The 24,127-nt window shown below is 34.9% G+C and overlaps 1 protein-coding gene across 4 annotated transcripts; it reads right to left on the bottom strand.

The window, feature by feature from the left end:
- Positions 1 to 263: 263 nt before the first annotated feature.
- Positions 264 to 24,121, bottom strand: RasGAP1 (Ras GTPase activating protein 1). Of its 4 annotated transcripts, none has more exons than XR_010752394.1 (15): positions 24,010 to 24,121; positions 23,661 to 23,781; positions 22,829 to 23,437; positions 17,744 to 17,936; positions 17,537 to 17,682; positions 7,433 to 7,555; positions 6,791 to 6,997; positions 6,582 to 6,735; positions 6,218 to 6,393; positions 5,805 to 5,911; positions 5,503 to 5,746; positions 5,033 to 5,314; positions 4,398 to 4,740; positions 4,258 to 4,337; positions 264 to 1,825 (listed from the first exon to the last, which is right to left on the bottom strand). XR_010752394.1 is itself a non-coding variant. In XM_066395030.1 (13 exons), the coding sequence occupies exons 1-13, from the start codon at positions 24,062 to 24,064 to the stop codon at positions 4,653 to 4,655; spliced, it is 2,505 nt and encodes an 834-aa protein (XP_066251127.1). In that variant the 5' UTR covers positions 24,065 to 24,121; the 3' UTR covers positions 2,545 to 4,652. The 4 variants fall into 4 exon arrangements, 1 of the variants encoding a protein (XP_066251127.1); XR_010752392.1 differs by having other exon boundaries at positions 265 to 2,517; XR_010752393.1 differs by having other exon boundaries at positions 4,258 to 4,740.
- Positions 24,122 to 24,127: the final 6 nt, after the last annotated feature.

Below are 24,127 nucleotides of genomic sequence, written 5' to 3'. Positions count from 1 at the left end.
CTGTGTATAACAAGCGACTCGAAAGAAATTGTCCTTGAAAGACGTGTATCTCCCAAACTTTGAACAATATGAGATAGTTAAATAACATAGATAAACGATGTACACGAACGACTTGAACATTCGTGAATTACCTACTTATAAACACTTTAAAACTTTCAAATGTCACCATTTTCGGGCTTCTAATGAAATATGTCATTTTCTAGTGTAACAAACAAATCATATACAGGGTGTCCATTTTTGCAACGGAAGACTGGGAAACTACGACGACGGTTAAATAAGGGCTAAGTTGCGCATTTCGAATGTTTGAAAAAATGTAAATACCTGTAAAAAAAGCGTCTTACGAATATAAAAAAATCTATGTAAACAAATGTATGTCATCTGCACGTGATCAGTTCAAAATGAGAGTAATGAACAGGGCCGTAATAGGCCCGCTACACTAAAAAAGTTCTTTAAACAAGTTATGAGGGTAATGGGCACTACAATTTAGTCATGTCTAGGGTATTTCAAAAATGATAACGTTCTGTATTTTAAACAGTTAAAAAGTTTAATTTATATTCGATTATGCATACGCAACAAACACTCTCCATTCAAAATGAAAGAAGTACGACCCTGTGAAATTCCTGTGATTGAGGAATATCGATTGTTCACACGACACAACCGGCCAAGCTAGCGATCACATGTTTGGTTTGTTTACACGGATGTTTTATATTCGCAAGACATGCTACATGTAGTGATTAAAAGTGGTCTTAATAATAAAGTTTGTGTTAGAAACGTCCGCAGCAGTTTTCGGCGTAAAAAATAAATATATAAGGTAAATATACTCCCAAATGCACAATTTAGCTATAATTTTACCGACCGCGTAGCTACTGAGATCCCCATACATGAGCTCCAAAAAGGAGCATATTGTATACAAAAATCTGGAGCTTAAAAATTAGCACGTAAATATTTCAAAACAAAACAAACTTAAAAGGAAGTTTTCTCATGTTTTCCATATAGGACATGATCATATTGTATACATTCTTCGTACGTGCTGTAAAGTCAACTGCAATCAGTGTGCGGAATGGATCACTTTCTGCACTTTTCAGGTAAACAAATATTGCGTTTCTTTAAATCGGCAATTGACGCAATATAGTGTTGGGATCATTTGACAATAGTTACAATAATTAAAAGTAATAATTCATATACATACGAAGTAAGTTGTACCCCGTTGTACACCTAAGAAAAACTGTCAAACCGTGTCTCTAAAACCATTCAATCTGCTGCAAATGTGGTGTTAAATCGTCAAAAAGTGTAGTCTATTCTGAAAATAAATTTCCTCATAATGAACATTTTTAAAGAATTTGCACACAGTGAGCTGCGATATCAGTAAATTAACATACTTTTTATTGCTCCATCTCATGTTTTATTCAGCATATTGCCAAGCTATTCAATACAATTTCTTCAAGCTTTTTTATCTCAAGCAATAAACTGTAGAGACCGTTAAACATGTATACTATAACCGGGCAGCCTGTACATACTTGAAACAAAGGTTTAGACAAAAAACTGACGGTTTAAGCTAATGATAAGAGAGCTGCCTTCAATAAGCATTTACTTATTTGTAAAGAGTGGACCGAAAGCGTAATTGTTGCAATTTCTTTACTAGTTCATCCTCAGCCGGTTTAGGCTCGCAGAGTAATGTTACACTGTTTGATAATCAATTTTAAGTAACCGAATAATATTGAATTTTCTAAACTCTTTTTTCTGATCCTCCCCGACAAATGGTTTTCGAGGCATGGCCGACGAGCTTTATCCATTGAACACAAGGGCAGCATTTAATTAAACCAAACTAAAAGGTAGATATTTGCGTAGGTGAGACTCTGTATGTAAAATGCAAATCTTTCCGTTTAATTTATAATTCACCTGCTTTTTTTTATAATAAACTCTTAAATGCAGATCAAGAAACGTGGGGCATACTGACATGCCAATTAAAAAAAAAACCCTCTTGGAGTCGGGTATACAAGGAAGACGAAAGATCTAAATCTAGTTGATCTAAAATAACACTATAGGTACCCTTACATTTAGTCACTCTATTTCGTTATTGCTTAGTATTTAGTTCTACATTACATAAACGTCCTTTAAAAGGTTATACGGTGTCTAAGACACGGGTTTGTACTTATTACCCCTAAAAAAAATTACGCCATACAACGATAAAATAAACTGCTCTACCTATATCGTTGTATGACTAAATTGATGATGATAATGATTGTCATTACAATATTAAAAAATTACATCTAATAAAAAAATAGTGTTAAGATCTTTGAGGCTTCAAAAGGTATAAAAACGATTACATCAAACGGGGAGGTTACGTCAGAATCATAAAATGGTTGTAGGAGAGTAATGGCAAACGCATCTACGAACTTTTCTATACAGAAGTATTTAACCAGATACAGATTCAAAATGATTACAGCATTAGGGGTTAGAACAAAAAATTTATTCTATCCACAATCTATATCAAATTCCCTTGCTCACAATTGGGTTCTAGAAAATCGTAAGAGATATGAAGTTAGTTAAATTGGGGAAAAATGCTGCATTTGTCGACAAATAAAATTTAGTTTCAAAGTTATAAAAATTCTCACTGATTCCGGAAATAATCAAGAAACCCCGGTATTTGTTCAAGTTGTGCAGTGAATTTGAATAACCTGTATGTAAATCGAGGCAAGTAGTGCGCGACTGATTTTTCCGAACTTCCTAAATATTTGTCTCCCTACAGGCACTTACGTACAATTTTTGAACAGTTAAAGAATTTATAATATAAACACGTAATACCTAGCACAAAAAGTCTTACCAAAAAGACTATTACTACACATTAACAAATTTTTTACACTACTATTGCCAAACAACCAATTTATGACTCTGATATACAAGGTATCTCTAAATGGCATTTGCCACATTCTATTTCATGTGAGTTGGGCTAAAATAAATCGATTTAACTAATTTTACCTTGGTCTAAACTATAGGCTGGACGCTATAAAGCTGTGGGTTCAGAAATTTTGAGTATTTTTCAGACAGTTCAAATTTGATTTTGCTAAAATTTGGAAGGTTAGCCTTTCAGCAAAAAATCGATTAGTTAACAAAATTACATCCGTAGAGATCCAACAAAGCATAAAGTTTATTTTTTCAACAGCTCGCATAGAAAATAGGCCTTGTCTCCTTCATTTGCAGAAAAGAAACCGAATTTTTAATGCCTAGAGAGGAAAAAACTTACTTTCTAGGGAGCAAAAGTCATTACGACCCATAAATCGACAATATTTATTTTGAAGGATTAATGCAAAGAAAGGACGTGCTACTTTTTCACCCGCGGTTGGTTTCACACCCAACACGATTTTTAAATGAAATTTTCCGCCTCGTGTCGGGCAGAAAATTATTCGCGAAAGTAATAACAAACGTTGCGACAAATCCATTTTACAAATGCTTCTTTAAAGCAACAAGGAACTATAAGAATTATTATTATTACAAAATATAAAATTCAATTTATTCCGGGGTTACGTGCAACATTTTTCTATCAGTCGAGAGTGCTCACAACTAGATTTTGGAGCAGTTTAACGGGAAGTTGAAAACTCAACTAGAATTGCGATAAATTGACCTTTAAAGTCAAACACGTGACTCGCGCTTTATGGTACCTCAAATTGCACAAGAGCAATTATGCTGCAATATGTTGAAAACTCTAGTGCTCCTGACTTCCTTTCTGAGCCTCTACCAACAAAAATGTTTCATATATTTCAGTGCGAAATGAAGCCGAACTGCTGACCCACCTACTTAAAATCGAGTTTTCAGCATACGAGTTCCAGAGCATATATTGCAATAAGTACTGAAGCTTATTAGTAGTGTTTCATGATGATTAACGTGTTAAATAATTTCGATTGAAAATTTTGATCAATTTTATATTTTTCCTAAAATGTTGAACTAATAACAATTTGGCAACGTTGTTTAACTGTATATTTAAATTATCTAAAAACGACAACTTTTTTCGCAAATTAATCGATTTTGGTATTCTCACCGTTTTGGCGATAACAATAGTGAACGGGTTTAAAAAAAGATAGCCTGTATTAATTATAATTTTGTTGCCCGATAGTTTATTCCATTAAACTAAATAAACTATATATTGTTCTAATTCCAAGTGTTCTAGCAACAAACCCGCCAATATTTGACTATTGTAAAATTAAAAATTAAATCGGCATATTTTGGCTTAAAGAGCATGGATCTAAATATTGTAAATACCTTTTAGAGAAACACTGTAGAAAACAAAATATCGCTATATCGTTATCTAAGAATAACACTGGCGTTTTCGTCATCGACACCTACAATATATTATAACAGTCTTAAATTTGAGAATCTATAAGGTCGTATTTACTACATACCCCGTAAATATCCTGTACAAAAAAATTAAATAAGGAGATACTGCATCGCCGTATACATCGCATTAGGTAAACGATTTAATATTGGTAATTTTTTTACTGTTACTGATGATTCAACGTAAGCCTATCTAAGTTTAAAATTAAAAGGAATACCTAATATGTACGGAAAACGCGGTATACAGATTACAATGCAGTATATTCTCATTTTAATTGGTATATAAATAAACTTAATACGAGTCAGCTAATTAACCAACTCACTCATGACACAGATGACTCGGTCGTCGTCACACCACGCAGATTCATTCGAGATGCTAGTAAATAGTTATCGTCTCCTATTGGCGCAGCCCTGAAAAAAAAACAAAAAACCATAATGATTAAAAAGAATAAATGAGTAACAATTGCGAGAAAACAAGATTCAGGGCTTTTTTTAGCAAGTAACCTTATAGAGTGTGTCCTAAATTGGATCTACATTTATAAGAATCCCGCATTAAGTCAACGTGACCCTATCCTCCTAATGCCTCTATATTTACCTCCTAATTTTGTCTGTATATTTACGAGAATCGTATTCAAGTACGGTTTAAATGCAAAAGTTATGAGATGAAGGCAGAGGATGAAATTGGACGAATTTGTGGACTTACAAAGTGCCTTTTTCAACGTTTCCATCCATTGTCCGCTTGTATATCCGGTGCTGACGCTCAATTTCGTAAGACATTTCCATCAACTTCTTTAGTATATTACAAATGCTAGAGTCCCGCTCTCCTAACACTGTAACGTACGTTTCCAGATGTGGTAAATGACTCATGATTAACGAATGGATACGTTGCAGATCCCGTTCCGGATCCAAGGACATATGGTGGTTATTGCAGTCCGAATTGGATACTTCGCTGCAACCAGACGCCGACTCGTTTGATGATTTACAACTGAAAATAATAATATATTGTTCAACGTGATGTTTCTTCTATTGGTTTAACCGACACATTTAAATTTCGTCAACATCAAAATCAATGTTCATATTCTACGCAACTTATTCCGCTTTTTTACCACCTCTCAAAAATGCTCTGCGCATTTAACATACATATGTATCTATAAAAAATTACCATGTACTTACCACATCCATTCTCCATTAATAAACGCAGCCGGATGGTATTTTCTCAGTCTGTTAGCGTTAGTTTGGCAAATCTTAGTCAACAAATCCATCCACTCTTTCTCGTCAACGCAATTGGCAGCTTGAACATAAAGTACACGCCCCGGTTGGATAATTTGAAACATATTCTTCATCTTAAACGAAGTCTCTGCCACCCGTTCAGCTGCCAGAATGTTGGATAGTGGCATTTCGTATAATGCATCTTTACCTATTCGGTAAAAGCTCCGCTTAGGAAAGTTTAATATCAATAAAAGAAATAATCTTACCTCTGCTTTTGGAATAACTTAAGCTCTGAGTCGTTAACTTGAAATAACGCTGCTTAAAATTCTTCCTACCAAATCGTTTTCTACCGTGCGACTTTTTGATCATCAGCCTGCAATTTAATATCTCACTTAGAATCTATTGAGATCAAGACTGAACCAATATAAAAAATGTTACCTTTTTACTTCCCTGGTGAAGCAGAAAAAGAAAACACAAGAATTAACTACTTAAATTTCTGGCAATACGGAATTTTCTATAATTATACAATTAATTTCCAGTCTATGTAAACTGGTTTTAGAATCCATTAAAGACCATTATCAATTATATATTTGATTTCAAACTACTATCTGTGGATATCTATGGTTGATCCGTGTTTACCCAGTGATACAGAAATTACAAATTAAAACATTGTTCTTACCCTTCTTTGAGAATAACAGGTTTGTCTTTCACAATTGTTCGCGGACTGGACGTATTCGCTGAAATGATTTCCAAAAATTTTCTCATAGCTGTCTTATGCGTTTCCGTACAAAATTCTTTGTACAAGCATTCCATGTACTCTTCTTTGCAAACTTGCTGAGACGATCGGCAACTTACCTTGAAATTAAATACAATAAAAATGTTTGTTGTGAAATTATACAGTGCTTATGCGGTGTTTAAACGTTTGGTGAAATACCGACATGACGTGATATGTTCAAAAATTGAATTTTTCGAGAAAAGTGAACGCACGGCACTATAATTAGTCATAAATTAAACAAACGTGAAATTACTAAATGATTACTTACCAAATTACCCAATGACTGTATAGTTTTCGAAATAAGGGTAAGTGTCCTATTCGTCTGGCAGTCAATAGCCTGCGTCGTTAAATCAAAAAGTCTGGGTCCCAAAATCGCCGGCGCAAAGAAACGCAGAAAAATAAACCCTGATATCACAGAATATCTGAAAGAGAATAATCGCGTTACAATACAACTCAAAAATGTGTGTAATTGTTTACCTCACTTCCTTATTATTCGGAAAATACAATATGGCGCACTCCTTCAAGTTGTGAAATATCTTGCAAATCAACGCTGGACAGTGCACCGCACTTTGCGTAATGTCATCGAAGATCCGCTGGATGTAAGATTTCAAATTAGCCTGATTTGTTTGAATGGTGTTCAGGTCCTTCACCCGCGTTGGATCGATTTCACATGGCTTCTTCTCTCTAAAACACAGACTCTCTAATACTCTGCATTTGTAAAATTACTTTGTACAAAGTGTCTCAGATCTAATTACAAGCATTTAAGCCATAGGCTCTACTTGTAAAATTAAGAAGCACGTGTCTTTGCTTTTTGTCTAAAAGCCGTGCAACTAAGCTCTAGATTGCTCGTAATACTGCCTTATATAAATAATTCAAATTTCAAATTTTTGTGTTTTTTGTATAAAATAGCAGAAAATTTACGAGGCACACCCTGTATATTGCAGCAGAAATTTACAAGTACATCCTGTAAAAAACGGCAGCCAAAAATTTACAGTTTACACCTTGTAAGTCTTTTGCTGCTCTTTTTATACAATCTGCTGTCACTCAGAATAGGCATTCATAACTTGTTACATATTTTTATTTAACAAATCAATAAACTGAAACTAATAAGAAAAATACCTGAAAATAAGATCTAACGTGGGCCTTAAGGTTTTATGCAGGTAGTGTAATCCGATAAGTCGCATGGCTTCGTCCATCATTTTCGAAACTAGTGTATTTCCTCGGAAGATCGTCGTGGGATCACTACAAGAAACATTATTACTTTTTCTGGTTAGATTTACCCCTTCGGCGATGATAATTTTCTGGTTCATTGGTGTCAAACCCCTTTAAAATATGCTAAAGACTCTTAAATTATAACTTATGCATGTGTACCCCTTTTATCTTCATTAAATGATTTTTTTAATCTGCTCATTCTGATAAAACGAAGGAAATAATAATCATCTTCAATACACTCAATGTACTTATGAAGCTGATTATTGAACACGCTACCCCCGTTTGCAATATTACCTTCCGGACCATAGTGTCACCTCTATATGACCAGATCATCTTTCAATTTAAAAGATATGAATGCGAGTTACCATAATGGATTAGATTAGATAGTTTGTACTTTTTCGCCGTAAAGTAAATAAAATAAATCTACGAGATATCCATCAGAAGACAGTTCTAAGCAAGCTAAATTTAGCTCTTCATGCAGCTTACTGTGTAAAAACCTTCTTTTTGCCCTTTTGCAAATGATCCGCAGATAAGGGTGAGTCAATTCTTTTCGAAAAAATCACGGGATTCATCGAAGTTGATTAGCATCTATTACACTTCAGTTGTGCCATACACATGGTTAATCATGCGTTTCCCTAGTCTGGAGATTGGCTGCCAGCTATAAACGGCACTGGAGTTGCCTGTATTTATTCTATTCGAAGTTAATATGATCACATTTGATATAGAAGTTATTGAAATATTGACTCGAAACTAGACGACGTCTAATTACTGGTGGCAAATTGACATTATTGTTCAGTTCAATTAATAATGGCTTCCATAAAGGTGAATTACACTTTGGAATGGCTTATGGTCGTGGCACTGACAAGTACATCTAACAATCTATCGATGATATAGTTTGATGTAGTTTGACAGATTCGTCACAATATTATAGAACCGATATGACAGATGTAGGTTGACAAGGATGAGTTTACAATTCAAGGGTGCGAAGTTGATGAAAAATATCATGGCCAGTTACTCGGAGAACGTCAAATGGTACGAACTATACAGGGTGTCCCGGAAAATGTGGGCATGCTTTCGGATACATATACAGGGCGTCAAAATAACATGGCAAGTTCCTATAAAAAATTTTCTACAGACCCTCCCTACCAAGACATGACTAGGGAGAAACTGTTGCAGGGAATTATGTTTCATTACGATCAAATAAGAAACAATGCTGGGATTTTGACGGCGGGTGCAACAATCCTCAATTCGTCGTGCGCGAGAAAGTATTAGACTACATGGAGCCCATGTTGAACCCACTTCTGAAGTTTTTAGTCAAACAGTTAAATTATCAATTCTTCATTTCGATTTCGGAAAGGTTTAACTCAGTTAAAAATTAATTTAAATAATAGGCGTTTTCTGGAAAATGGTTCATTTTATCGATGTCAAACAAGAGTACCTTTTTTTAGTTTAAGCTTCAAGCTATCCAAAAATATTTTTCTTGTGTCTTTATCATACACGGCGTTAAAAATATGAGTATTGATGTGTACGAGCTGGTTGGTCCCTGGCGAACTCAAGCAGCAAAATGAGTTTGAAGACACTATTTTAAGAGGCCTTGACTAGTGTTTATCGAATTAAAAAATTATCAAATTATGCCAAGTACTTTAAAAATTATTTAATAAAAATCGATTTTAAGGAGCGTCTTTTAGGGGCCTATATCTTGATAAGGAGGGTCTGTAGAAAATTTTTTTATAGGAACTTGCTACTTTGACACCCTCTATATGTACCCGAAAGCATGCCCAAATTTTCCGGGACACCCTGCATGTATTATTTGACTTGGAGCATTAAACGGTAACAGAAAATTTCCCGATGACATAAGGCAATTAATGTTTTTCATTACCCCATTTTAATTCATTTGAGGTGAATGGGGGCACGTGGAAGTGGTATTCAAATAGCCATTTCAAATTATAAATTACTGGGAATCATATAGATTTCTTAGAAAGGCGCTTAATAAACGACTGAACAACTATTCATATCCGCCCGATACCGTAACTGAATGATATCAGCTGTGTAATAAATATGAACTTGTAATTCGAAATGTACACATATTGCACAGACGTACGCGCCTAAAAACAAACAGAACATGCCTCCTGACCCGGCCCTGACAGATAAGTATTTTTAGGCGACAAATATACGGGAGCAATCAAGGCCAGCGGAACTGCTCGTTCATTCATAAAATTTTAGCAATAAACAATGATTTCTATTTTAGCCAATTTTATTACTGATCCTTCGCCATGGATAATATCAAGTACCACCTACGTACGAATATTTATTGTTTATGACATTATTTCTAGGAATGGTGTGGGGCAAAAATTAGTACATCCAAAATAATATCTAGCCGTCCTTAACCATCTGGTAAAATGGTTTTTTAACTGCAATTTTGTGAGCGAAGAAACCTTGAAGAGGTATGCCCATTTATTCCCCAATCAAGGGGAAACATAAATGATGTCTTTAATTCCCTTTGGAGGTGATTTCCTTTCACATTTTTATCGAAAAACTGTTCATAGAAATAAACGTCCGAGCTTACTTCGATTTGGAAGAATGGGAAATCTAAAGTGCGTATGGGGCCGAATTGGATCTGCATATATGGATATCTTGAGACTTATAACTTCAAAGAATATAATGGCCAGCTTAATGCAGTTTTGGAAACTATTTTAAGTGATTTCGTTTTTCCGTTATTTTCAAGAAAAATGAAAAATGACCGAATTCGAAATGTTTTTCAAATTTTTAAAGACGTCGACAAGACAACTTTATGCGAGCTTTCCATCTTTGCACTCAATCGTTAGTTACGATGTTTCGGTTCTGAGATACCATCATAACTATTTATTTCCTTATGGCCGTAATGTTGTTTTCAAACTCAGATGAAAAGAACTTTTTTCCTTTCCAATGGTGTTTTACATACTTACACTTAGGTTTTATGCTAAACAACGACTAACTATAACTTTTCCTAAATTGATCGTGACCTCGACATTTACTGCACAAAACAATTGTTATCATCAATTATTAACAATCTAGAATAATTAGTTGATTAAGTACTTATGTAAGTTAAGCAAAGAAGGTGGCCCAATAATTACTGTAAAATTTATATTAACTTAATTTCAAATGATGACCATGTATACAGTTTTCTAACACAGTTGAAAAGGACTTTTTTCGCTTTCCGATGGTACATTACGCTCTATAGAAACAGAATAGAGGAAGAATGAAAAATAGAGAAATAAGTTTATGTCAAAAAATGACAAAACTCAATTTTTTCTAAGTTAGCCATGATTCCGGCGATCTTTGCGGTATAAAACAGTCACTGTCACCTGTCAACACAATAATTGACAAGCAATCGCGTACGTATTAGTTAGAGCTGGTCTTTTCAAGCAATTTTTCCTAATTTTGGATAAATAATGTGAAACTGGCCCTGCAATATTCCAGTAGAGAAACATTTGATGTGGTCCAAACTTATATTACAAATAATAAAAATCTTGCTTCTGCAAATTATTTGCAATTTTATCCCGAAGAGCCACACACCAGCTCACGATTATTCGAGAAACTTGTAATGGACCTAAAAAATATGCATGCCCTGAAGAACTACGAACCGATCATTAAGAAAACATCAGGTCCGCAATAATACAATTAGAGAACAATTTACTGCCTATTCATCAGCGTCTAAGCTTTTACCGAGATTCAAAAAAGAAATTTTCTGACCATGAACACTGCATATAATGCTATACTTTGTCCACGGCTATGTTCCATTACTAACGATAAGGTCACGTAAACAATAATGTCAAACTCCAGTTTGTCCAGCCCAGGCTGCGCAGTCGAGAAACCCGGCAGCCAACGCCGCAGGACTGAGACAGTGAAGTTGTCCGCTATAATTATAGGCAAACGGGTTGCCGCGGCAACTTAAGCGACGACCAGAAATAATGCCTTTACATCCTGTAGATCCCTCATTATTCCCTCTGACACTTTATGGCCTCCATTTAACTTCAGTCAACGAGTTGAATATTGGTTCATTATTAAATGGTCGTGAACAAAGTAGTGTTAAAGTGCAGGAAAACGTACGGCTTAATTACATGCAATGAGTTCGCTAGGTGAGGGACGGCCATTTGGAATAATGGAAAACAAAAATGGTTTTTGACTGTGGATTCATCCCTGTTCGTCTTCTTGCCGGAAATTGAATAATACATATTTGCCACATACTTAAGGAGGATCAAACAAAAATATTTAAATAAAAACAGGGGTATCTTATTTAGTGTAAAAAATAGTATGATAAAAATACGTGAATGAATGAAACCACAGTGAACGGAAAGCCTTGTTTACATACATATTTACTTATCCGATATGGCAAGGCATATCTGTGTGTTGAATACCTAGATATGAAATAAATAATTAGCATAAACATACACCTTCATTCATACTTATAATAGTTATTTAACCAATAAGTGTATTAACGAACGCGACTAATAATCGAAACAGTTTTCAGAATATTCAGCGCTCATTAATACACGAGTTTACTAACACGTTCGCTCCCACGTTATTTTTTGCCATGTCTGCTAATAGCTCAATGTTATACTTCGAACTAACCTGAATTAACCACCTCTAGGAATTGAGTTGATAAATCGTAAACAGAAACCGATTTTTTCCATTTGAAGGCCGATTGTCCATGTCACATATGTGTGACTTGATGCACTTTTGTATTTCACACCTATGTCACATATATATGACGCGTGGTAGCTAACGTGTTAAAGTATTTTTCCGACTACAGGTATTGGCGATGGCTTTCGAAGGAAGTCTAATTTTGGATTTAACGTACATAAAATAACTCATAATTTTATTCTAAAAGAAAAGTTTAACAATTCTACATGATGCCAATTAAAAAATTCAATTCCGATGGCAGTGACAGAACCGCCACATGAAGCAGAAGAACGGATGCTAAGGACTGAATGATGATCGTTAAGGTCGCTCATTAATAATCGATTTTGCATACATTAAACAAACCAAAAATTTTGCTCAACATCTGAACTGTTGTTATTGTTTTATTTATTTATTTAATTGTACTTCCATTCTTTAAGAATCGCATTACGCCGTCACATTGTTAAGTGAAAGTCAATGACCATTGTATACAGGGCAAGAGACAGTGTTTATTTCTTAAATTTCAGAGTACCCTATGTGTTACTCTAGAGCTTAAAAAACATCGCATTTTAAATCACATTCGAGGTACTTTCTTCCTAATAATTTGTTTCTTGGTTTCCTTTAATAATAGTAAAATGAACTGTAAATAATAATATTTACGGCTTAGCTGATAGGTTACGATCATTACTCTGATAATTTTTGTTATATCTCCAATAATCCTTGTTTAGATGTCTTCGATTTATTTTTAACTTATTGCGAGGACGCTCTGGATCTGGTTTTAACTCCAATGCAAATATTGTCATCGGATCTTTTGTTTAAATATGGCAATTCTCCAATATTTGCTATGGAAAAGGATTTAAACTAGCTGCAATAAGCGTTCCTTATCTCCAGTTTCCTTAGGTTGTCATTACTTGTCATCGCTTCTTTGTTAATTGAGAACTGTCATCTTGAACCATGAAATCGACATGTACTTGACTTGAAACATGACACTTGACAGTATTTTTGCATTATGTGATTTACGTATTATGTCAAAGATTATTTGATTTCCTTCATTATGTAATTTTACACACAACAATTTGGACACAATTTTGTCTAAGTTATTACCGCTTTATTATCAAGCACATCGAAACGAATTAAAAAAATGTAACGTTAGAAAGGTGCCTCGAATGTTAGATACTGTGTGAAGCAAATTAAAATTTAGGGAAAAACATTTTGCGTTCGTGTCACTTGACCTGCAGCGATAATGGACATTCGCTAAAAGGGCAGGGTCAAAATCCGATTCAGAGCGAACCTACGATCGAATAAAAATTTACCCAAATCGGGCAGAAGATTTAGAAATTGTTTAGCATCCAAAAAGTGGAACATTTTTAGTACTGTGATAATTCTCTCCAGTTTATATTATGTAGTAGTAGCATGAAGTACATGCATTTTCTGCGGTTTCAAATTTCATCACCGAAACGACATTTCGTCGGTCTGCGGTCTGCACCGAGCCGGCTCATCGGAAATTGGTAGTAATGCCGAATTGGCGTGACACTGCTCGTCTACGAAGAACTTCAACGGGAAAACTTGGGTCGGTCGAGATGAAAAAGTGGAAAACACGATTACATTCAACAAGATGTCAGCCGAAGTTAACAGTTAGTACCACGAAAGAACTGAAGAATATTTATTTCGGGATAACCGAAGTGAGACGACATGGGCACTATTATCAGTCACATGTGTAAGATTGCATTTTAAAGTCGCTTCCGGAATTATAGAAAAACAGCATAAATCTCAAGCTCAAGGGCTTGTCCCTTTCCTTTAGTACGTCGTGTGAAAGCGAGGTTCCCAAAGTTACGCAAATACGGGGTGTCTCTAAAAGGTCTTTACAACGCTCTACCATAGGTAGCTGAGATCAAAATAAAACGATTTAACCACATTTGCCTTAGTTCAAAAGTTGATAATAATCGAGCTACAGGGTGGCAAAGTTGAAATGTAAAATTCAATTTTTAGCCATAACTATTAAATGGCAAGAGGAAAACTCATGAAATTTTCTACAAGGGGGTTTTTCGGGATGAGGAATTCATAACTACAAACAAAATTTCGGTAAATCGCAGAGGGTCCCACGTATACGCATTAGGTACTTGTTTAGGTCCTTCAAACTTTTTTGTTTTTAACGGTAAACCAGTTTTGGATGAAAAAACGTATTTGCCCGGTATTTTTAGCTTAAAAAAGGTATACCTTAATCAAGTCGCTAACTGCAATCATTTTCGAGAGAAACGCTTGTAAAGTAAATGGAAAGGAATGTAATTTTCTAAATTTTTATTTTTTAATATTAAAAATTACATTAAAAAATTACTTAAGTAACTGTTCAAAATGTCCACCATTTACACGTACACAAAAATTAATGCGACGAATAAAATTAATCCCTGTTGTTCTGTTGCTGTGTGCCACCCTGTAGCTCGGTTACTTATCAACTTTTGGACTAAGGCAAATGTGGTTAAATCGTTTTATTTTGATCTCAGCTACCCATGGTAGAGCGTTGTAAAGACCTTTTAGACACCCTGTATATAGGGTGTTAGCTAAGTATGCAACACTAAAAAATATTTCAACACCCTATATCATAAAATCAAAGACGTGTGCGACCCAAGCATATACAATGCACCAAATATAAGAATAAGAAAGCACACAATACAGTGATATCAAAATCCATATAAAATGCAAAAGTGAATAGACAAAAAATAGAAATGAAAACGTGAAATACGTTCTGGAGTAAGTTTCCGAACAAATCCAAAAAAGAATAAAAAGAACCTGTTCAGGTGCGTCCTTGTCTTGAACAATGTGTATAATCCTTGTTTTAAAATTTAGTAAGGAACGGCGTACTCAATTTTGGCACATATTTAATTATATTAGCATGTAACCAAATCCTTCAAATTTCACCTGTGACAACATAATTACTAAACTTCTCTCTACTGCATTTTTAGTCGGTTAAAAATAAACAAGAAAATCGTGCACATTGAGCCATGTCATAAGGGTCTCTCGTTGCTGTCAGCGTTACTGTTTTCTTTATTTTGAGTTGTTTCTTATGAACGGCAGTAGTTATTTTTAGTGTGTAAGATCAATGGTATTTGAATCTTCCTGAGTTGAGGTTTTTATTTTTTTTTGTCAGTACCCCTTGCATTTTTATCCATTTATATTTGTGACTATTCTCTCAAACAAAAACACAAAATATTTCAGAACACCCCGTCAAAGGATAATGCCATAAAACGCTATACAGGGTGTTTTATATCGTTATGTGTTATAAATATGCCCCGTTGTAAAAGTCGATGGAGCACATGCAACTGCACAAACTGAAAAGTTGTTCACATACGGGGAATTTTGGTTATGCCGGTACACAGATCTATGTCAAGTTTTTATTTGAAATTCAACGTCCTGTCTGAAACCCGAACGGACTTTAGTCAAATGAACTAAAAAAATCTCATACACTACCCGTGAATAGAAACAAAAAACCAAAGACTCAAATAATTATTTCTAAATTGAATTAAAAATTCAATTTTTGGAAAATACCAGTACCGCGCCACATAAAATTTTGGGGGTCACAGATTACTCTGTAGAATTTCAGAAACATTTAACAAACCTACCTAGTTGTGCAGACCGGGAAAACCACACAGTATAAATAATATAGATATTATATGACCTGTTTTCATTATAGAGATTCCTGGCGCAGATCTGCAAAATTGGGCCGACATTACAACAAACACCCTGTATATATTTTACACTGAATTAATTTCGTGCGTTTTTACGTAAATCCTAGCTATTGGAAAATTTTAAATGGGGAAGTCTTATCAGTGAGAAAAACAATAATATATCCATAGTACAATAAACCTGTTTAAATTTGCTGTTTGGTTCGAGTTTCCTGTACTGCGAAACGACAAAGACGATCACACTGACAGAAAAATCGGAAGTTAATAAATTCATAATGTTTAGATATAAAAAAACAAATCGACAACAATAAGTCTGATTGTTTAGAATTCATTAGCTCGTGTTCTTATTGTTGATTGTTGTGAAACATTAACATAGGATACGTTTAGCATGTCAACACATGACACTATTCAAAAATCGGCTATGAATCACTTTAAAATACGCACCTACATGCATTAGACTTATGGTGTGTCTCTGCAGGCGAATCTATATTCAAACATTTGAATTTATAATAAATATTAGTTCAGGTATTATCTCTTATACAACTTGAAATATGCGGGAAAAGGCTACGAAGAAATATGCATTTAAAAAGTCCCCTTCGCGTCTCGACCGAATCTATTCCAATGAGCCATTCTTTAATAACATTGTAAAAAAGTCTTCAGATGAATTACCGTTTGTGATTAATTGTAGCGATACAAGGATGTATAACGTAAATTCTCCAAGTTGCTCAAAGAGGTTTCCAAAAATGAGATCTGAATCAATTTTCGTCAAATCAAGTTTAACGATTAAAATAAAAGTAAAAGGGAGGGGCATTTCTAGGTCGCACTGTAGAACAAGTTATGTCGAAGACTAAATTACATTTTCCAGTCGCACGACTTGACTTTTTTTGCATTATTGCGACATCGCAAACCTCTAATCCCATATCAATTCGCGTGATATCAATGAAACAGGAAGACTGCTCGAAGCGTACAACCTTTATGGCGGCTTCAGTTAAAAATGAACGCAGCCCACGCAGGCCGCTAAGGTGGGTTTAATATTAAAATTACCTTTTAAACAATATGCACGATCCCACGCGGAAAATTACTTTGAAAAATATTAGGTAAAACGATCATGCTACCACAAAAATATAAATATTTTATCACAATACAGGGTGGCATATATCCTATAGAGTACAGGCTGTTTTGTGATGGTAAGTCAAAAATTCGGGGGGTCAATTTGTGGATGGTTGTTAAGAAATAAGGTTCATATGAACATAGGTCCGTTATCGCTTCCTGTTTTTAACACAGGGTGATAAAAATTAATTTTTTTCAGTTTTTTCCTAAAAAGTTCGAGCCGGGATTGCATAATTTTGTGAAAATTGGAGAGCGTGCAGTAGGTGTAGAGAGAGACACATCTTTTAAGGGAAAAATAATATTTTTAATTTCATCAGTGGCGTCCTCATTGATGTGACCTTGAACATTTTAAACAAAAAATATGATACCCCACTGTTTTTTTAATAACAATGACTTCCTGAATGCTCTATATTTCTACGAAAAAAGTCTTTTGAATATTTTTCATATTTTTTCAATAACTTCTTAACTTATTTTCTTAGAATCGTCCACAAATTTACCCCCTGAATTTCTGACATTATACAATAGACTGGGAAGAAAAACAGTAAATCACAATATTACTTACGTAACTTTCGATATTTCCACTGCAGCCAATGAAGTAATAATAGGCTCGACTTTCTCCGAATGAAGAAGTATTCGAACCAAGGGTGGCGCTATTTCTATCTTGCTAATAATCTCTCCTAAGACATACACCGAACTGTTGGTAATGGGCTGCAACGAAATTTCGCGTCAGACATTGAATTCAATTAAAAATGCCTCGAAGACCGCCTACCTGAGTACGAAGACTCTGCAAAATAAGAGCCTTGAGATTGTCATAAGTAGCTGCTGGAAAAACACGATCTTCCGTATACTGAACTTGAAGCCTGAGCGAACCCAAACTATTGTCGCTTGACAACCTGGTGCCGGGTGGAGTAGAATGCATCAAAATTGGACGGTTCCGGCTTGAACGGGGTTGTAGAAGATACCTATAAAAAATTGATAGGCCAAATAAATAATAGCAAGAAGCTTTTTATGAGGGCGAATATTCATGCAGGGCGATGTTTGCCTCGTGAGCTTAAGGCGAGAGAGGCAAATCTCCCAAGCAAGGATCGCAGTTACTAGTTTTTCCCAAGATTTGTAGACATATTCGGATTCCTAAATTTTTAATAAGGAAATTCGATAACTACCCGAATACGTAACTTTGCCCCTAGATCTCGAGACCGCAAGGTAAGTTTCGAATTTGGAATACCCTGTATATAATACATGAAAAATTTTTATCTTGATTTTTAATATCTACATTCTCTCTAAAATCGTGGTAAGTCATATTCTGGACGTACAAACGGTCGTTTGTAACGTGCATGGATAAGTATTGAAGATATGAGTTCTGAGCAGTAGATAATATTAAAATCCATTCACTGAACAATACTGTACAAGATTGGTGGTCGACGTAGATGTTACTCGTTTGTCTAAAATTAGCAGCACTGCATTGATGGGAGCACCCAGTCTGAAAGATTAGAGGATATCCGGATGTAATTAATATTAGTTTCGGTTTGGGAGAGTTTTGTCACCGACGTGTATAGGGTGCACGAAATGGGCACACGCAGTTTAATTTAAATACCTATATTTATCTAAACAACAAACCAGAGCCAGCGTTCGTCTTGTGGTTCGGAAGACATTTTCAAACATTAAAAAAATTATATTTTCGTACATTCGCGAATTACTTTCAAAAACAACCCGTCAAACTACTAGATAGTCGGAATGGTTGGTACGTAAGCGGTGAATTCCATGAAATTACTGATTGGATTGGATTGGAATTACGGATTAGATGATTGAATTTCAACAAGACCACCCAGAGCACGATGGCATCATATCCATACAGCATTGTTTCTGCTGCCCGGTGATGATGACGAAGATGATTTCATTTCAAAACTTGTGTTACAATAGCGTACAATGGAGTAACATCAGAAAATAAATGTGGAAAATAACTATGACATAATAGGTACTAAGCTAAAGGAAAAAATACTCCTTTAAATTGTACGGCTATATTAAAAGATTATAAACAGTTTCTTAATATGACCGATATTTGACATTGCCTTTATGCATACTAGTGGCCCAGTCTGTGTTTTAATACACCTATAAAATTGACGTTGGTTTAGGGGTATGGGTCCGTAGGACTGGCCTGATGGATCTCCCGATCTTACTCCACTGGATTTTTACTAGTGAGGTAAGATAAAAGAACAAGTTTACACCACACCAGAAAGCTGTAGAAAGGAATTACGCCAACGTGTAATCAAATGCATTCGTGAGCTTGATGTAAATGAGATCCAGAGGGCCCGAAAATTAGTTTGTAAATGTGCGAGTTTATACTGCTTTGAAATTGAATAAACGATCAAATGAATCACAACTCCGGTACCTATTAAATGGTTTGATCAATTGTGTAGTTCTGAACCATAATAGGGTTCAAAAGCTGCCTTTAGCAAATATGCCAAAATAATCTAATGTTTAGAAACAAAACGGCATTTATTTGAGAAATGTGACGGATTAGGTATAGGAACATAATACATAGTTTTAAAGGAAATTTAATTGTCTTTTTGTACATTTACTATTATAAAATGTGTTCTGTTAAAAAAAATGCACGTTAGGCAGGTTAAGTGCCTAAATATAAAAACATTAATTTTTATCTACCCGATAAAAGATAAGGGCACTTATTCTACATGGAACAAATTCAACGACTTTTCCCAAAAAATCTAAAAAATGTTTGCTTTTTGTGAATTCAAATCGCCTTGCAATCTATGTCTTATTTTGAATAAAAAATAATAACATTAATTCATATTTCGAAAGCACCTACACTTTGGTATATGAATTATTGAGCAGAAATCATCAAAAAGACATAATAAGAATAGCAAACCTAAAAATGAAATAATATATAGGTTATTCTATTTAATATATTGGAAATGCTGCTGCTTTTTTATATAACCGGCAACTTCGTACAAATGAAAATATTTTAAGTCCATGGAGCATGACCAATTACCTATATTGGTACATTTTTAGAAAAATCATATATTCCGTACATGTATTGCCTACCATCCACTGTGAATTGCCCTGTATAATAAAACGAGGTAATGCTAAGAATATTGAAATTAAAAATGTCATTTTTGTTATTAGTCTTTATTTAAAAAAATTTTGCCTATAAATGTACAAGTGAATTGATATAAAATATATACATATGTATATGCCTATGTACGTACAAGATATCGAACAATCAAAATGGTGAAGTCAGGCGAAGCTTTTGAGGTGGTATAAAATCTTGAATAACATCTATCTACAAAATTTAAATTACCCGCTTACGATTATTAATTTTTTCTAATTGGGTAAGCTCGCCGATAGTTCGAGATCTTATGGTTCGTCGGTCTACAGTTTCAGTACATTAACGAAGAGTTTTCAAGCGTATATACCACTAATAAAATTATAATTAATCATATTAATTATAATTGGTTGATCGATTAATACTAAACTATACCTAACTTGATGTTCAATAGAAGCGGCAAATTTTTGAGTTAGCTCATCAAACTATGCTACACTCTGGTTTTAAATCCTGTCGGACGATGTATGAAAAAATTCTACGTAGAACAAGAAAATATGCAACTCGGAAAATAAGAAGTGCTTTTGAAGGAATTCGTTTCTGGATTAGCGATCTCGTGGTAACAATAATGATGCGCCTCTGGTTTTAATGACCCCTCAAGACTGCACGTCCTACTTTCCTGTACTTGGGCCGCAAATGCAAACGAAGACGCAATTTTAAAAGAATACAATATCGCGCAATCTGTAATAAATATTTTAATGTCTTCATTACAATATTGACAATGAGCCTATTGTAATTGTGGAAGGGCATTGTTCTTTGACGCGTTCTAAGTCTTTACGCCAAGGCAGGGCACGTGTGAGACATTAATTAACAACGATAAATCCACACTAAGGGCACTTACATACTAATTACACGCAACTCGACTACAGAGATGTAATATGTTGCATTAGAAATGGGGCACAGGTTGAGAAATGTCTACGATCGAGAACATGCGCCAGTTCGGCCAAGGACTCTAAAAGACCAACATCATTCATCAAAACAATACCACCGAGAAAACCACGACGTACGTAGAAAACAAAATAGAAACCTACAATTCTTCATCGTCAGTAATTAAGACTCATTCATGACTTGATTCATTGTTTATCAGTTATTAGAGTATAAATGATGTCAGTAGAATCCATGGTGAATGAAAAAGCGTGGGAGAACTTTATTACCTTTTTGTAGTAAAATAGATATGTATGTGGGAATTTGGAGACGAAAAATCCAATGCTTAGTTTAGCTGTAAATAACGCCCACCGTTTCCTAAAGTAATTTACTTGCTGGATGTATTAATACTTCCTCTGGGGCTCGTATTATTGTTAGAGGTCTATTTGGTTGGTGGATGACAGGGGATGACAAATCGCGTTGAAGATCACTAGACAATACCCGGTTTATAGGGCTGTTTCATCACAGTTTGATGGCGTAAGCCTCCACTAAATTCACTGTAACTGAGACTCTCACTGTATAAAATCATATCACGTTAAACCGAGTCATCGACTAGAAAATTGCAGGATCATTCAGTCGTAGGACTAATCCGGGGGTTAACTCAAAATACAAAAAAACTATAGCAAAAGGCATGGACGAGCATTTACTTACAATAAGTTTCATACGAAGTCGTTTTCGAAGTTAGCATAGCAATTCTTCCATAGCCACTCTATACAATATTAATATTTTCCTATTATTTTATGTGCCCCAATCCCCCATCACATTTTTTATTTGTGTGATAATAGAGCCACATAAAGCGATTTTAACTTTACCTTTGATTGCCTGACGGGAGCAAAGAAAATCCAGTGGTGCAAACTAATTAAATAGTCAATTTATATTATTATTAATTAAAATTATATTAAGCCCGATTAAATATTGAGACACCAGTTAAAAAATTGTTATTCACAGGATATGACAAACATTATACCGACACACAATTTGTATTCCTACTTCATTCGCCTTATATGAAGGGAAAATCTCTTAGAAACGACATATTTAATGAGCAATTATAAATTATTCATTACTGATTAAGATATTACAATGGGTATACTTAGACGGCCATTTTTGTTTATGTAAAGAACAATGGGCTTTATAGATCATTTTAACAAGTACCGAGCGGAAGGCACTTTCGTCTGAATGAAAAATATCTGTTGCGAAATTAAAACGTGCATGTATGCATGTCAATAGATCTGTCTATGACTAACCAACCTGCACTAACCTAGGGTAAAACTAACAGCTCTACCTAGGGCCTCCCCTAGGACTTACATAGAGATGTTTACATCACTGTGTATCTACTATGTCCAATATGAAATCTAATATAAAGAAGGCCAATATGGGGCGCTTGAAACGGCAACAAGTTGGTAATTTTTATGCACAAATGCATCAGCATAATTATCGCTGTGCAGTCTAGTGTACAGTCACCGCTTTAATTTTTCAATAATTGCATTCCTCAAATGGACAATTTAACATTGGAATGAAAACTGGGGGTCACTCACTTTTTAAACTGGTGCACACTTTGTTTTTAAATCAGTTTAAATTACCTTAAATCGGAAAAAATCTGATTAAATGACTTAAGTCATGGTAAATCAGATACATTTTACTGTGTTTGACCTAATTTCTGTGATGGAAGTATTATTTTAACCTGTGCAAAAATCCTGAACAAAATTATGTAAGGTAATGGTTCTATATTATTTCCTCCATTATTCCAGTTAGGTACCCAAGCTCAAGACCCAGTTCAAGATTTAACACCTTTCACACTAACTACCAACTTACCAAGCATTTTCATGGGCTGCTTTCTGTTGTTGCGGCCCAGTTAGCTGCACTCGGACTTCCCCCAAAAACACATCATCACCCTTTCCTGGAGTATCATGCCATAGTGACACCAGAAGTTCACAGATTTCTGCATTAACATCACTCTCCTCACAAACATTAAACACGAACACATCCTCGAACTGTGGACACGTAGTTTTTTTCCGAACTTTAGTTCTTTTCTCAATGCGCTTACTATTTGAATAGGCCACCGAAACCAAAGCATATGGGTCACAAGCACCATTCTTAAGTGTCAAATCACGGCATTCTTTCACTTGCACAACTAACTTCCTAGTGTTGGTACAGTAATTGGAGTTCTTGCTACGTTGCAACTCGGACACAAACTTAATTTCCACATTGGCTTTTCCTTGTACCTCACTGTCAGCATCTACAGCTTTGATAGGGAACCAATGGTCCTTGTTATTGTAACTAGCTAGATTTTCACGCCGGATTGCCACTTTACCCAGAATTTTGTCTTGCTTGTTGTTCTGACGGTCTCGGTCGAACACATAGATTGAGATGTAACGGAAGTTTCTGGGGATGTCAAACTGGAACTCTTCTCCAAAGAACGGGCTGTGGAGAAAAAAATGTTGTTGTAGAAAATTAATATAGTGTGCTTAGTATTTATCTAGAACTAAATAAATGATAACAAGAGTAGGCATTAAAACACCTACCTTGAAGCCTGCCTCGATACCTACTCAAAAACCATGATAACCTATTTAATTAAAAATTTACAATAATGTGATAATAGTCTGATGAATGAAGGTGTGCTTTAATAAGTTTAGTGTAAGTTTACCTTAAAGTTTGGTAAACAGTGGGAGTTCTGAAAATCTCTTCTTGGTCCAGAGACAGAGAGCAATATACATCCCTTTGATTAGATGATCCATGATTTCGTGTAGGTAGATTTTTGGCTTCACCTGTAAAAAACAGAAAAACGGCAATGAAAAATAAAATTCTCGTATAAATAGGAATTTGATTCATAAGATCTCACCACCTGCATCAAGTCAACTTTGAAATGTCAACAACTCAGGCCGTGTATCAAAACTCGAAGTTGTATTACTTAATTATACGGTTATTTGGGTGAAAACTAAACACACAGGGGGAATGATTCAACAGCATGTGGAAATGTGTCTTTAAAAACTCACCTATTTTGATTTTTAAGCGTTCAACATGCCTAACTTTAAAACTATCGTCCGCCATGTTCGCCTGTTTCTACTCCATCTTCTGAAAAATGAATGGAATCGTTTGACAGTCGAGAGAGCC

This window comes from Euwallacea similis, chromosome 11, assembly GCF_039881205.1.
Source record: "Euwallacea similis isolate ESF13 chromosome 11, ESF131.1, whole genome shotgun sequence".
NCBI classification, from domain to species: domain Eukaryota; kingdom Metazoa; phylum Arthropoda; class Insecta; order Coleoptera; family Curculionidae; genus Euwallacea; species Euwallacea similis.
The sequence above is the reverse complement of the archived record's forward strand: the minus strand, read 5'-3'. Positions and strand labels throughout refer to the sequence as shown.

Excerpts from the sequence above, each read along its gene's own strand:
- RasGAP1 (XM_066395030.1), bottom strand. The coding sequence starts at position 24,064 with ATGGCGGACGATAGTTTTAAAGTTAGGCATGTTGAACGCTTAAAAATC. Across the intron at positions 6,998-7,432 it reads ACGTTAGATCTTATTTTCAG|AGAGAAGAAGCCATGTGAAA; the intron begins GTATTTTTCTTA and ends TCTGTGTTTTAG. Across the intron at positions 6,736-6,790 it reads CCGAATAATAAGGAAGTGAG|ATATTCTGTGATATCAGGGT; the intron begins GTAAACAATTAC and ends ATTCTCTTTCAG.